This window comes from Aquarana catesbeiana, linkage group LG12, assembly GCF_042186555.1.
Source record: "Aquarana catesbeiana isolate 2022-GZ linkage group LG12, ASM4218655v1, whole genome shotgun sequence".
Taxonomy (NCBI): domain Eukaryota; kingdom Metazoa; phylum Chordata; class Amphibia; order Anura; family Ranidae; genus Aquarana; species Aquarana catesbeiana.
The window spans coordinates 72462337-72478669 of NC_133335.1; the positions used below are offsets into that span (position 1 = coordinate 72462337).

At 44.8% G+C, this 16333-nt stretch overlaps 1 protein-coding gene across 1 annotated transcript in view; it reads right to left on the reverse strand.

The window, feature by feature from the left end:
• The window catches only part of LOC141114392 (embryonic polyadenylate-binding protein-like), a 100540-nt gene that overhangs the window by 38623 nt on the left and 45584 nt on the right, over positions 1-16333 (reverse strand). Inside the window, exon 10 of the mRNA XM_073608039.1 lies at positions 13981-14052. Within this exon, the coding sequence (XP_073464140.1) occupies positions 13981-14052 (72 nt within the window). The remainder of the gene's footprint in view (positions 1-13980; positions 14053-16333) is intronic.

The following is a 16333-nucleotide window of genomic DNA, read 5'->3' on the forward strand; positions in this document are numbered from 1 at the left end:
ATACTTAGGACCATGTGATATTTCAGTTTTTATTTTTTAATAAATCTGCATAAATGACAACAATTCTGTGTTTTTCTGTCAATATGGGGTGCTGTGTGTACATTAATGAGGAAAAAAATTAGCTTAAATGATTTTAGCAAATGGCTGCAATATAATAAAGAGTGAAAAATGTAAGGGAGTCTGAATACTTTCCGTCCCCACTGTATACTCACCGGCCACTTTATTAGGTACACGTTGCTAGTACTGGGTTGCACCCCCTTTTGCCTTCAGAACTGCCTTCATTCTTCATGGCATAGATTTAACAAGGTGTCAGAAACATTCCTCAGAGATTTTGGTCCATAGTGGATCGCATCACGCAGTTGATGCAGATTTGTCAGCTGCACATTCATGATGCGAATATCCCGTTCCACCACATCCCAAAGGTGCTCTATTGGATGAGATCTGGTGACTGCGGAGGCCATTGGAGTACAGTGACCTCATTGTCCTGTCCAAGAAACCAGTGGTAAGATGATTTGAGCTTTGTGACAAGGTACATTATCCTGCTGGAAGGAGCCATCAGAATATGGGTACACTGTAGTCATAAAGGGATGGACATGGTCAGCAACAATACTCAGGTAGGCCATGACATTTAAACGATGCTCAATTGGTACTAAGGGGCCCAAAATGTGCCAAGAAAATATCCCCCACACCATTACACCACCAGCTTTGAACCATTGATACAAGGCAGGATGGATCCATGCTTTCATGCTGTTTACACCAAATTCTGACCCTACCATCTGAATGTCGCAGCTGAAATTGAGACTTATCAGACCAGGCAATGTTTTTCCAATCTTCTTTTGTCCGAACTTCAGCAAGTCATCTTCACCACGTCTAGATGCCTAAATGCATTGAGTTCCTGCCATGTGATTGGCTGATTAGCAATTTGTGTTACCGAGCAATTGAATAGGTGTATCTAATAAAAGTGGCTGGTGAGTGTATATTGGTTTTGAATGTCTGAAGAAGTAAACGCTAATTCACAAAGCGCGCCTAGATATTAACCCTTCAATGCATGTTCATGCGCACAGCTGCAAAGTTGTTTACGTTTGAATATATACATTATCTCACAAAAGTAAGTACACCCCTCACATCTTTTCATGTGACAACACTGAAGAAATTACACTTTGCAACAATGTAAAGTAGTGAGTGTACAGCTTGTATAACAGTGTAAATTTGCTGTCCCCTCAAAATAACTCAACACACAGCCATTAATGTCTAAATTGCTGGCAACAAAAGTGAGTACACCCCCAATTGAAAATGTCCAAAATGGGCCCAATTAGCCATTTTCCCTCCCTGGTCTCATGTGAGTCATTAGTGTTACAAGGTCTCAGGTGTGAATGGTGAGCAGGTGTGTTAAATTTGGTGTTATCACTCTCACTCTCTCATACTGGTCACTGGAAGCTCAAGTGACGACATGACGACATCATGGAGCTGGTGGATGTTAGAGACCTTGCGCTCCTCCACCTTCCGTTTGAGGATGCCCCACAGATGCTCAATAGGGTTGTCTGGGGACATGCTTGGCCAGTCCATAACCTTTACCCTCAGCTTCCTTAGCAAGGCAGAGGTCGTCTTGGAGGTGTGTTTGGGGTCGTTATGTTGGAACACTGCCCTGTAGCCCAGTCTCTGAAGGGAGGGGGATCATGCTCTGCTTCAGTATGTCATTGTACATGTTGGCATTCATGGTTCCCTCAATGAACTGTAGCTCCACAGTGCCGGCAGCACTCATGCAGCCCCAGACCATGACACTCCCACCACCATGCTTGACTGTAGACAAGATACACTTGTCTTTGTACTCCTCACCTGGTTGCTGCCACACACGCTTGACACCATCAGAACCAAATATGTTTATCTTGGTCTCATCAGACCACAGGACATGGTTCCAGTAATCCATTTTCTTAGTCTGCTTGTCTTCAGCAAACTGTTTGTGGGCTTTCTTGTGCATCATCTTTAGAAGAGGCTTCCTTCAGGAACGACAGCCATGCAGACCAATTTGATGCAGTGTGCGGCATATGGTCTAAGCACTGACAGGCTGACCCCCCACCCCTTCAACCTCTGCAGCAATGCTGGCAGCACTCATATGTCTATTTCCCAAAGACAACCTCTGGATATGACCCTGAGCACGTGCATTCAACTTCTTTGGTCAACCATGGTGAGGCCTGTTCTGGGTGGAACCAGTCCTGTTAAACCGCTGTATGTTCTTGGCCACCATGTGCAGCTCAGTTTCTGGGTCTTGGCAATATTCTTATAGCCTAGGCCATCTTTATGTAGAGCAACAATTCTTTTTTTCAGATCCTCAGAGAGTTCTTTGCCATGAGGTGCCATGTTGAGCTTCCAGTGACCAGTTTGAGAGAGTGAGAGCGATAACACCAAAATTTAACACACCTGCTCGCCATTCACACCTGAGACTTTGTAACACTAACGAGTTACATGAGACCGGGGAGGGAAAATGGCTAATTGGGCCCATTTTGGACATTTTCAATTAGGGGTGTACTCACTTTTGTTGCCAGCGGTTTAGACATTAATGGCTGTGTGTTGAGTTATTTTGAGGGGACAGCAAATTTACACTGTTATACAAGCTGTACACTCACTACTTTACATTGTAGAAAAGTGTAATTTCTTCAGTGTTGTCACATGAAAAGATATATTAAAAATATTTACATAAATGTGAGGGGTGTACTCATATTTGTGAGATAATGTATCAGCTTATGTATTCCATTATAGTATGACATATTAATTATACACTGTTTATTTTTAACTTTAATATGGAATAACTTTTGTATATTTTACATAAAGTGGTATTAACTTTTTTGGTGCAACTCCTAAAAGTTCCATGGGCAGTGTATCTCTTTTTTTGCTAAATTGTGGTAATAGGGACGGATATCTGCCAACATCTTGGCACCCTTGGCCTTCTTTTGGTTCAGAAGATGCAAGGGGTCTTTGAATTGATACAGTTAACTCTTTGTATTTCTAAATGGAAACCTATCAAGGTGACATGTAGGCCGCAATCATGACCTATCCTGAAATTGCTTGTCTCTTCGGCTACCATGCTGATCCAATAATTTCAAAACTTTAAGCGAGTAACTGAAAAACAAGCATGAAAGTCTGAAGTAATGACATTTTTTGACTTTACATGTTCCATACTTGTTCCATGTCAGTAACTCTAAAAAAACTAGATTTTTTTTCTCTGAGTTCAATGACGGATGAAGCACTTCCATTCTTGACCTTAGGGTTATATCACCACATTCAGAAGTAGGACTAGGCAGAAAAAAAAATAAGCACAGCACCACCTAGGGGCGGTCCTTACTGGTAGTAACCCCCCACTCTGCTACAGGCAGCTCAGTTCGTTGCAAAAGCCGTACAAAACACAAACAGGAAAGGTGGGTGCTGTGTCCGTCAATGAACTCAGAGAAAGGGATTTTACGGTGAGTAGAAAAAAACAAAACAGTTTTCTCTTTCATTCATTGATGGACACAACACTTCCCAAAGCAGTGCCACGAGGGGTTGGGACACAGAAAAAAGAAAAAATAACCTCCACCCAAACAGAACCCCCCCCCCGTAAGGGGAGCCAAAAACCTCAGACGGCCGCCTGCAAAACTTTGCGGCCGAAACACGCATCCGAAGATGCCAAAACATCCACCCTGTAAAACTTGGTGAAAGTGTGCACGGACGACCATGTAGCCGCCTTACACACTTGAGAAACACACACTTGATATCGGAAGGCCCAGGAAGCACTAATCGCCCTGGTAGAGTGTGCCATGACGGGAAAGGGGGACACCTGCCCCCTAATGGCATAAACCTGGACAATAGTCTGTCTGATCCAACGAGAAATAGTGGCTGAAGAGACTTCCGAAAGGGAGCCTTAACCGACATGTACACACGAGGAACCCGAACCACATGCAAAGAGTGCAAAAGCGACCTCCTTGGGGTGAGACGGTCGAGGACACAAGGAAGGAAGAACAATTAGTAACAACAGAAAAATTGGGCAAAAATAACCCAAGGTCGGACTTTAGAGGCACATTCATAAGGTATAAAAAATATTTTATTTATGATACAATACATAGTACACACAGAGCAAAAAAGAATAAGAATTAAAAACATATAATACACTCTAAACATAATACATAACGTGGAAAAACATGCATAATATACATAACCGTGAGCCCCTGTGCGTCAACGCGTTTCGCTGTTTAGCTTCGTCAGGACATATTCAGGGCTTGCTGGAAAAAACAGGTCTCCTTATCTTGCAAAGAAGTCCATGGACGATAATCTCCCCACTAAGCATCAGGTATCACCATATATAAAATCAAAGAAAAATACCAGAGGTGATAAACAACACTGATCCTAGCGCTCCAAAATGGAAGAAAGGAGAAACAAATCTACCTTTTAAAATGCTTCTAGCTGCTGTTATAAGGACAAACCAAAATAAAAACAATGTATACTCTCTTAGGCCTTCCTGCATTCTCCGCCTGGTGTTTGTCTGCTCTCTTCCTCTCTCGCACACCGCTGGTTGGTTGAAGGGGGCGGCGGTGGCAACAACAATGGCACAGCGAGGTCACACCCGGAAGGAAGCGGAGAGAAGACCAAGGAAGGGAGGAAGTGTGAGCCTGTGTCTGACCGCCGCATACAGCCTGACTGAGGAGGACTTAGGTATTCTGGCAGCGGAGGAGCTAATCCAATGGGGGAAGGATAAGATAGGCTTGTCTAACTCTTACCTCCAGTAAGCTCATATCCAAAGGGGGGCTGGTCACGCGGTGATGGTGTAGCGACCCATGGACAATGCACCCCAGAAGGATTAGAACTTTTTCCTCTTAACTGATGTCTCCTGCATGCAAGGATTTGTTTATAGAAAGACTTTAAGGCTGTGCAGCAGCTGCAATTGGTTTAAAATACCACTGATTGTATCTGTCAGTACTATTCGTTTAGAGCAGTGGTTCTCAACTCCAGTCCTCGGGACCCACCAACAGGCCAGATTTTAAGTATTACCTTGGGGAGTTGCAGACTAGAATACTGCAGTCAATGAGCAGCAAATGATATCACCTGTGATGTATTTCAGCTATCTTGCAAACCTGGCCTGTTGGTGGGTCCTGAGGACTGGAGTTGAGAACCACTGGTTTAGAGCATTTGATTTTATGTCACTGCATCGGATAGTTTTTTTGTTTATCATTATTGGAGTTACCACTTCAGATACAGAGGTTATTATATGCTTTGAATGTAACAGACTAATTTAGCAGTATATGAGGCATCATATTCATTAATTTTTAATCTCACTAAGCGCTGTTAATACTTTCTTCTCCTAAGAGAGTATACATTATTTTTATCACCATATATAGTATTCAGACACTTGGGTATTTTTGGCCAGAAGTAGGTGGCTCACAATATTATCTACCGTGTATTTTAATAATATTAACGGGTATGTTGAAGAGGGAAAAAAAAAAAAAAAAAAAGGGGGTGGGGGGGTGATGGTATGGACACAGCCATCGGGGCCACAACAATAATAGTATAAATACTTGGCCAAGCACAACCGCATGTACATAAGTACTAAACAGAAGCACAGATTGCAATCAGCAAATAATGAGACTATAACAGATTCACTAATCCCACAGAGCCACCATGGCCTGCAATACGTCCCCCCCCCCCCCCCCCCCCCCCCAAGAAACAAAAGCGCACGCCCACCACAATGTCCTTGTGTAGATAAAAGGCAGATTCCACCTTCAGGAGAAACTCGCCGGTCGGACGTAAATCGCCACTAGAAAGACAACCTTTTGAGAGAGCGTGAGTAAGGGGATCTCCCTAATGTTCTCAAATGATGACTTCTGAAGTACCGAGAGCACCAGGTTTAGTTCCCAGGGAGACAGTGGCGAGCGTACTGGGGGAGCCACGTGCCGAACCCCTTGAACAAAAGGTACACACCAACGAGTGAGTAGCCAATGGCCGATGAAAAAAAATAGCAAGAGCCGATAATCCACCCTTGATAGTGCTCATAGCCAGCTTTTGATCAACTCCAGGCTGCAGGAACACAAGGATCTTAGATGCCGAATGGGAGCGCAGATGCCACCCCGCAGCCTCGCACAAAAGAGATGCAAGCCTTCCAGGTGCGATGATAAATCCTCCGTGAAGTGGGCTTACACGCTTTCAACATAGTGGGAATAACAGAAACCCGCAACCCCCGGGGTGGAATATCAGTCCCTGAGACAGAAGGTCCTCCCGCACCGGCAGTCGCCAGGGGGGTGTGCCACCATCTGTACCACGTCTGCGTACCATGGACGCCAAGGCCAATGTAGAGCAATTAGAATAACCGGTAGCCCCTCTGCCTTTACCCTGCGCAGCAGACGAGGCGGGAGCTTGAGAGGGAAGGCATAAATGAGTGGATAATGCCCCCACAGCGCCCCCAGCACGTCTGACGCATCTGCCAATAAATCCCTTGTTCTTGCAACGAATCTCTGCACCTTCCGATTGAGAGGTGAGGCCAGAAGATTAATGTATGGTGCTCCACCGTAGACATATAAGACAAAACACCTCCGTATGCAGTGACCACTCCCCCTGATCCAGCAACTGATGGCTGAGGTAGTCCGCCTGCCAGTTTTCTACTCCTGGAACGTAGACAGCGGAGAGAGCCGGTATGTGAAGTTCTGCCCACCGCAGAATGTGAGAGACCTCTAGCGCTCCTGTCGAGCTTCTCGTCCCCCCCTGGTTGTTGACGAAGGCCACCGCAGTGGCATTGTCCGACTGGATCCTGACTGGATGACCGCACAACAGCTGCATTCAAATGGAGAGACATATCCTGATCGCACACAACTCCAGATTGCTGATCGATAGACGAGACTCTGACGTCCAGCGGCCCTGGGCCGACCAAAGGTCTAGAAACCCCCCCAGCCGGTCAGGCTGGCATCTGCCATGATCACTGTCCAATGGAGAGGGAGAAACGACTTCCCAGTTCATAGGGCCGGAGACAATAGTCACCAAAGAAGTGAGGCCCTGGTCAGATGGCCCACGTGGATCCTACAATCCAGAGATGCCGGGGATTTGTCCCATTTGGATAAGATCTCCCTCTGCAAGACCCGAGTGTGAAACTGGGCATATGGAACCGCCTCGAAGGTGGATATCATGAGGCCCAGAACCCGCATGCAAAAACATAAAGACGACCACTTGTGTGACAGCAGCAACCGCACCGCAGAGTGAAGGGTCTGAAGTTTGATCTGCAGAAGAAAAACCCTCGCCCACACAAAGTCGAGAATCAACCCCAAGTATTCCAGGCATTGGGCCAGGAGCAACACGCACTTCTGGAGGTTCGACACCCAGCCAAACTCTTGTAAGGCTTGCATGGTGATCACTGCATTGTGCCTCAGTTCTGAAGGTGAGGGCGCTCGGAGATCGTCCAGGTAGCCCATGACTGCCATCCCCCGTTGTTTCAACAACGCCAGAACCAGTGCCAGCACCTTGGTGAAGACCCGGTGAGCTGAGGACAGGCAAAAAGGGAAGTGCCACAAACTGATAGCGAAGGAAACGCTGGTGTCTGACACAGATGGGGACATGCAAGCACGCATCCTTGATGTCCAGGGAGGCCAGAAAATCCCCCTGATGAAGCGCGGCCACCACAGGATGAACGGACCCCATCCTGAACCTCCGTACCTTCAGAAAACAATCGGGGCCTTGAGATCCAGGATTGGACAAACCCCTTCCTTTGGAACTATGAACAGATTGGACTAGAAAACCTGAAACCTTTCTAAAACTGGTACCGGAACCATCAAACCTCCCCCCCGAAGAAGCAAGTCCTGCACTGCCCCAAACAAAGCCTGCTGACAAGACTGGGGTGAAGATTGGAGGGAAAAAACCTGTCCGGTAAAAAACTCCATTTTTTTTAGCCTGACAAAAAATAAGTTTGCGGACCCAATGGTCGGAAACCACCAAAGGCAAACCACCAAAGGCGACCCCCCACCTATAAGTCAGGTGGGGGTAAGCCTTCATGCAGAAGAGGGCTTGTCCACTGACTTGAAAGAGAAATGTAGCAGCGCTAAGGATAAGGAATGAGTGATAAATGAATATCACTGGTGCTGAATGATGACAAAGTATTTGGGGAGTATACAAACACTAAATATTAATCATTAAATATACCAATAATGAAAACTAGTGATAAATCAAACTAAGTGCTAAAAATTGAAAAATTAAATACATACATAAATACATAAATTGATTATATTTATATATTATATATAAAGGATATAACATAAAAATTAAACAATATAAAAGCGAATCATCAAAAAAGTGAATCATGTGAATAAAGAGTCCTTGGATGGGAGGATATAAATTGATTCCCCCTTCGTGATATCAATTCAAATTTAAAAATCAAGTGTTCAGAAAAGGATAAAAAGTTCACAAAAAATGAATAAATTGGTAATTTCGTGACAAATCCACCACCGCAGCAAAAAAGTGACCACCATAAGAAATGCAAGCTTACCAAATAGCAAGCAAATGGAGCTTGTGACCTCCAACCCGGTCAGGGCCTTTATCCCAAGGTAAACAGGTAACTCTAATCCCGGGCTGGTGTCCTAGAGACAAGGCAGGTGTCTCAGGGGGATCAACGCTCCACCGGATACTATGGGTAACCCAGCAGGCTCTCCTAAGCCGAGGACCTCCAACAGGCGGTCATACAGGACCCAGAAAAGAAAGGCTCACCATAGCGTCATACCGTAAAAAAGGTTTAATAAGGAATAAGAAATAACACTTACAATGTGGTTAAAAACAAAATAGCAGTAAATAGCCGACCGGCTGTGCATGGACGCCCGTCCACTGGAAACACTGGTACACGGTGACGTCAGCTCCTCCCGACACACGTTTCGTCAATACAATGACATCGTCTGGGGGATGTTTTGTATTGAGGATTTGTCCGCTGACTTGTTGGGCTTGCGATGCCAAGGACGCTTTGGTCCACCTGTGGGAGCCGTAGCGGGCTGGGAACTCTTGCCCGCAGAACTAGGCAGACGAAAAAAACACTTGTAAGCCGAAAAGGAGGGGCGCTGCCTGTGGTAGGGATCTTTGCCCTTTTTGGATTGTGGGAGAAAATGTACTCTTCCCCCCCAGTAATATCCTTTATAATCTCATCCAGAGTGGCTCCAAAACAGCTGCCCACCCTGGAAAGGCAAATTCGCCAGAGCCTTCTTAGATGTTTGGTCCGCCTACCAGCACTTAAGCCAAAGCAACTGGTGAAGAACCACGGCCGACACAGAAATTTTAGAAAGTAATAGGGCCTTTCCAAGGCCGCATCACAAATGTAATTGAGCCCTTGCACTAACTGGTCTGCCAGTTCCACGCAGACCAGAGAAGCTTGCTCATTACCAAACTCGCGGTGTAATAGCTTAGCTCACTCAGTAAGCATCTGAGACACCAGAGCCGTGGCCAACACCGGACGAAGGGCCAAACCCGCCATCGTAAACATAGACCGAGCGACCGCCTCAGCCTTTCTGCCGGCAGGGTCCTTGAAAGAAGGGGACATCTCCACCGGAATCATGGTCGCCTTGTTCAATCCTGATACGGGAGGATCAACGACAGGAGGAGAAGACCATTTCTTCAGCAGACTCTCCTCAAAAGGGGTAACGCAGCGAAAAACATCTCAGAAATTAAAAAGGACCACTGCGGGCGTTGCCAATCCTTGTAGCTAAACCTATCAAAATAAGATAGGCAAGACAGGCTTATGAGACCCAAAAGGGAAACGACACCTCTTCAGACGCCCCCGCCGGATCCTCAAATTTTCAAGCTATCACGCACTGCCGTAATGAGTGCTCCCACCAGTGCTTTTTCATACGCAGCATCGGATGCTGAGGATTCCTCCTCGCTGTCCGAAGGATCAGGGGCGCATCATCTGAGCCCTCAGGGCAGCGGCCACCCGCTACAGGGGAGCCCGACTCCGGATCAGAGTCCTCCCCACAAGACTGAGGTGGTAGGGGGCGTTTTTTACCCGCCTTACACCCGCATGCCACTTCAACCCGGGAAATGAAGGATTCCAAGACCGCCGACAAAGCGTCCAGAGGAACAGCAGACCCAGAGGGACCAGCTGCCGTCATTGGGGTGTCTGGGGGAGAGGTACCTGCTTCAGACGCCATGGAAATCCCACGCTTGACCGGAAACCACCAGGGACAGAAAGCCCATGAGGGAGAGAGAGGGAAAGGAAACACCCCCCCAGCTGCCGCGGACTGGGGTAACCCCAGGAGGACTCACCACTCATGACCCTAACCTCAGTCTGTTCACCGACAGATGGGATAAACCACAAAGAGATCCGCGCTCGTGCCAGGCTCCAGGAATAACATCCAGCGCTAAAGGGTCAGCAGAATTCTCCCCACGAGGCTACAAGAAAATGGCCATGGCGATCAGCCCCAAACAAATGACCGCTGCTACACGCGGAGGAGGACACCAGCCAAACACCACGCACCTGGAGGGCAAAGAGACTGCCCGGAGGGGACCCCGCAAAGGTCAGGTAGGGTCCAAAATGCCCACCTAGTGGCAACAATCCACAACTGGGCAATGGCTGCCAGGCAGCGTAACAGGGGGGCAGGGGGGAGGGAGAGAAGGAGATTCCTCAGAACCGACCACCCCAGGGAGTACCCAACTGCTCCAAACCGTGCCCAGACCGGGCTGGGAAGCATGTACTTACCCATCCAGCAGGAATTGCAGGTCACACTCCCAAGACAAATCCACCTACCACCTAAAAGGAGTGAGTGTCGGCTATTATGACACTGTGACCCAGACGTCAGGTGCCTGGTCATGTGTGTCCCTGCGAGGGGTCTAGCCCGCCGGCCTCCCCTGAGCTGCCTGTAGCAGAGTGGGGGGGTTACTACCAGTAAGGACCGCCCCTAGGCGGTGCTGTGCTTGTTCTTTTTTCTGCCTAGTCCTACTCCTGAAGGTGGCGATATAACCCTAAGGTCAAGAATGGAAGTGCTGTGTCCGTCAATGAACGAAAGAGAAACAATTGTTACTTGAGTGTCCAATATACTAATAGCAATCAAACATCACATTTTTATTCGTGAATAACTATTACAGTAATTGTTAGGCACAAACCTCTTAGTGACTGACAGTGCTGACAGAGCCACTGATGATCCTTACTCACTGCTAGAACAAAATTTAGGCAAGGAGAGCCATCTTGCATTTTTCACAGTCATACCTGTCCTGCTCTACCTCCAGGCAATGGCAAGCTTCTTCACTTCCGGCCAGCAGTGCAAGACAGCTATCCCTACTGTTATACAATGGCAAAACTTATAGAATATCTAAACGCTGGAAGAAAAATGTGATACACTGCAGCTTACCAGTCATGGAGATGTGGTGGCTACATTATTTTTCAGGCTACTAACATTTTCAGCAAATACAGAAAAACAAGAATTTTTACATACCGGTAAGGGCTCATGCAGCTCAAAAAAACTGCTTTTAAAGACATTTGAGCTTTTATTTCTCTGCCTAGAAGCTTGTGCTTTTTTTTGTGCTCTTTTGCGCATTTTCATTGAGCTTATTTGAGCATAAGTGTTTTTTTCACAACCCCTCCCTGATTTTTCCTTTTTGGTGCGTTTTCGCGCTTTGAGCTTTTTAAACATTTGCTACCCAGGCCAATTCTGACACTTCGTTCCTACATGTAAAAATTATCTTTTTTTGCTAGAAAATTACTCAAAACCCCCAAACATTATATATATATTTTTTTTAAGCAAAGACCCTAAGGAATAAAATGGTGGCCGTTGCTACTTTTTATCTCGCACAGTATTTGCGTAGTAATTTTTCAAACGCTTTTTTTGGGGAGAAAAAAAAAAAAAGTAAAGTTAGCCCAATTTTTTTTTGCATAATGTGAAAGATGTTACGCCAAGTAAATAGATACCTAACATGTCACACTTTGAAATTGCGCACACTTGTGGAATGGCGCCAAACTTCCGTACTTAAAAAGCCCCATAGGCGACGCTTTCACACTCTTTTTTTTTTTTTTTTTTTTACAGGTTACCCGTTTAAAGTTAGAGGAGTTCTAGTGCTAGAATTATTGCTCTCGCTCTAACGCTTGCGGCGAAACCTCACATGTGTGGCTTGAACATCGTTTACATATGTGGGCGCGACCTACGTATGCGTTCGCTTCTGTGCGCAAGCACGCAGTGACGGGGGCGCTTCAAATTCTTTGTTATTATTGTTTATTTTACTTTTATTTTTCTAGTTTGACACTTTATTTTTTTTGATCACTTTTATTCCTATTACAAGGAATGTAAACATCCCTTGTAATAGGAATAGTAGTAAATGGTCCTCTCTTAAGTGAGATCTGAGTTCATTAATTCCCCAGATCTCACCTCTAAGCTGGGAAACCTGGAAAAAAAAAAAACAAAAAAAAAAAAAAAAAAAACTCTCAGCTTCACAGCCGAGGTAGCGTTTTTTCAAATGCAGAGGCCAGACGTGACGTCATAACATTGCGCCCGATCTCTGAATGATCACAGAGACGTCCAGGGGCCATCTGGCCCACCGCATTCTCTATGGTAAACTTGTGGCATGGACCGATTCCTTCTCTATCTCGCTGATCATACAGGCAAGCCGGGAGAAGCACCAGGGGGGGGCGGCAGGAGGGGGTCTTCCCCTTCCGCTGCCTGTAAGAACGATCAAGCGGCTGAAAACCCGCTATGACTGTTCTTATGTGCAGGGAATCGCTGGCTCTAAAAGAAGATATCTGAATGATGCCTGTAGCTGCAGGCATCATTCATATATCCCCACTCAAAATAGGCGACATATGACGTCGTTGGGCGGGAAGCGGTTAATGCGTTTCTGGGAACTTAGGTGTCTTTCTGCTAGTGTGCATGGTCACATTGGCCAACATGGAGGGGAGAGTTTCCAGGCAGAAAAAAAATGAGCTTAAAGAGGAACTGCAGTCTGCTCACATAATTTGTAATAAAAACATCTCTGCCATTCTGAAGCTTCCCTCCAACCACTTTGCATATTATTTTATATATACTGTTTTATCTGAACTTGCCAAATATGCTGCAGAAATCTCCCTCTGCTTAGTCTGGCTGCATCCTTTTTAACTGTGGGCAGCTAAAGCTGCTGCCTGTTCACTTCCTGGATTTACACAGAGGCACACCTCCAGCTCCGCAGCTCTCATTGGCCCTCCTATAACTCACCCCCCCTCCCTTCCGGGCAAACTCTCACAAGAGTGAGAGAGAGAGAGAGAGAGCTGTGCATGATGCCATACGCCTAGGCTAATGACCAGACAAGACACAGGAAGTGGGCTGTATAAGGTATTTACTGGCAGAAAAAAAATGTTTTACTATCCAAAGTTAAAACAACAAGGGGAGAAGATTAATAGATGGAAAGATGAAAAAATGACTGAAGTTCCACTTTAAAAAGCTCAAAAGCCTGAAGAAACTTCTTCAAGCTTCCTTGAGATACAGTGTGCATGAGCCCTAAATGCTTCCTCTTGGAGTGCAGTACAGTAAGATAAGGAATTTACCGGTAAGTCAAAATTCCTATTATTATTCATAGATCCTGGGATGTTTGAGCAATAAATTGGGAATTGGATTAGGCATCATGGCAAACAAAATGTTAACAGGCCCACAAAAAACAAAGGTTTAAAAGAAGAACGCCGGGAAAAAAATTTTTTCCCATGCAGTGGGGCTTTCAAGCTATTTTATAAGTCCCCTGCCCCTCCCCTGTATAGGAGATAGAACAGAAGAGAATGTGTTTGGAGTCCAAATCAGGTGATCAGCCTGGGTTACAACTGCAGCGCCCTCCACACATACAGTGGAGTAAGGTAGCGTAGTCACCCCAGCCCAGAAAATCTTTATATTGACAGAATAACCAGGTGAAAATAATGAAAAGCCTAAAAAAAATAAAACGAATACAGTCACTACATCTAAAGGCTGGTAAGCAGCAGTATATGCAAACCCTTTGTAACATCCTTTAACAGAAATGAACGCCTGAAATAAGCAGGTATTTACTTACGAGAAGGCCTGGGATGCTGTTGCCAGTGACCTGTTGGGCGGATAGGAGCTACCTGGCCTGGACCGAAATACCCTCGGCCCACTTGCTAAAAGTGAAAAAATAAACAGTTTGCACCAGTCTGTTAATGCTCATTTACCATAGTGCATTCATCTCAATACATAGACCATTTTAAGGTGTTACTAAACCCACAACAGTAAAATCAGTCTGTATATGCAGCTTGTTATACTCACTGTGGAGCCTAAGGGTTATCCTCCGCATTGTGTAAAAAGGCTTTTTGATCCTGCCTTCTCTGATCCTCCCCTTCTTCCACTGTCCCCAAACAATCTCCTAATAGGACTGAGCAGCACACCATGCTCAGTTTGGTGTGTACTGCTAGAGTTTTTTTTTTTCCTTGGGAGAGTGCATATGATCAGCACAGAGCCAATCAGCATGGTCAAGACAGAGGGTCAGGGGTCATGCATCCTCATAAGACAATCAGGAGAAAATGAAAACTTCCTCTACAACCTTTAACCAGACACTGATATAAGAAGTCACAAGACTGCTATATACTGCTGAGGAGAAAAGGGTATTTAGCAATTTATATTTACTAAAATAATTGCATTTCCATGTTCTGTGGGAGACCAGATATAGTGAATGCAGGGTCCTGGATTAAGTAACACTTTAATTAGGCTCAAACAGAAAAGGCACATTAAAAGCAATGTTTAGTAAATCTGTGCTTTGTCAAATGAGGAATCTATTATGTTACTTCAATATTTTCATGTGTATAAATCTTCTAAATGGATAAAAATAATGGAATGCAAAATATTGATATTAACGCACAGCATGACCACTGTAAATTCTAAGGTGTGTGACGTATTAGAGATCCTGTCCTTAATGGAAACCCGCCGGCAACAGGTTTGCCAGGAGAGCCATGGAATCACTCGCCTGCTTTCTATGGCGCCACTCCCTGGCAGGTCAGACCAGCACGAGGATCACTAGGTTTTTTTTTTTTTTTAGAAAGAGCCATTTCCCAGCATGCACTGCAATTCTGATTAGGGTTCTGACTGGTCCCATGTAGTCTATAGTGACAACTTGTTCTACAAGCTCATACAGGACAATTTTACACCTACAATTTCTCGCCACAGAAAATACTGCTCACCATTAACAAAACCATGAAAATCTGGGGCTGAGGTTCTTATTAATATAACTATTATTATAATCTTTTTCAATATTGCCAGATTATCATTTACCGTGAACACGGTCCAGTTCCCTTACTGGCGTGGCCCATTTGGACCTGGTATCCATGGGTTAACTAGCACCAGGTGGTTCAAAGAGAGACATTTGGCTGTTAATGATGCGTATTCAGTGGCCCTCTTGTCTGTAATGGACCAAGTGAGCTTAGTCATGATACTGTGTACCTATTTATTGTTTACCTACACAATGAAATGTCATAAATTTATCTGACATGTATGATCACATTAATGATTTATATTTTTATATAATTTAGATGAAATCTGTGATGCTTGTAATGCCCTGATGAAGCAAATATGCGAAACATGTTGGCTGATTTACTGTACATTTTATATGTTTTCAATAAAAATTTATATTTTTATATTAACTGTTGTGGTATTGCTCACCTTCAAACAGATACATCACCTCCCTTTAAAATCCCACCATTTTTTCAGAGTGAGCTTTGTCTCCCTCCTTATATTTTCCTGGGGCTGAGGTTCTAAGGCTAAACAAGGTTTGTTTGATTTTTTTTTTTTTTAACTATAAAGTTTAATTTCCTGTAAGAAGTAAAAATGTATGAGGTCTCTATCACTAAGGCCTATGTGGAAAGGTGTAGGCTAACAGGGCCTTTATGTGGACAATGCTTCTCTGCATGTCAGGTCCATTTCAGCTTTCCCTATTTTGCCCAGTACAAACTTTGCTGACCAACATTATGTTGTATAGCGTGGGCACAGGCAGAACTTTTTTTATGGAATCAGGTCCTAGATTGCATATTAGCTTCTCTCTCACTGCTAGGAAGGGAAGTAAACAAAAAAAATAGGAATTTTGATTTAACTGTAAATTCCTGATCTTGGAGTAAAAGTATAGGACTGGTGTTCATAGACCATTGGTTATATGCTGCTACCTTTAATTAATGGAAAACTTTTGCTATGGCCGCCCCCTACACTGTACCAATAAAACACTACCCACTCCGAGAGGCTTCAATTCTTTTTTTTAGCAAGCAATAAGGAGTGATCTCCAAGATAAGAAAATTTACAGGTAAATCAAAATTCCTATTATTTTAACCATACACTACAGGACTGGTCTTCAATGATCATAGGAAGTACCCAAGCAATAAAATGTGACGTGGGCAACATAACCACAT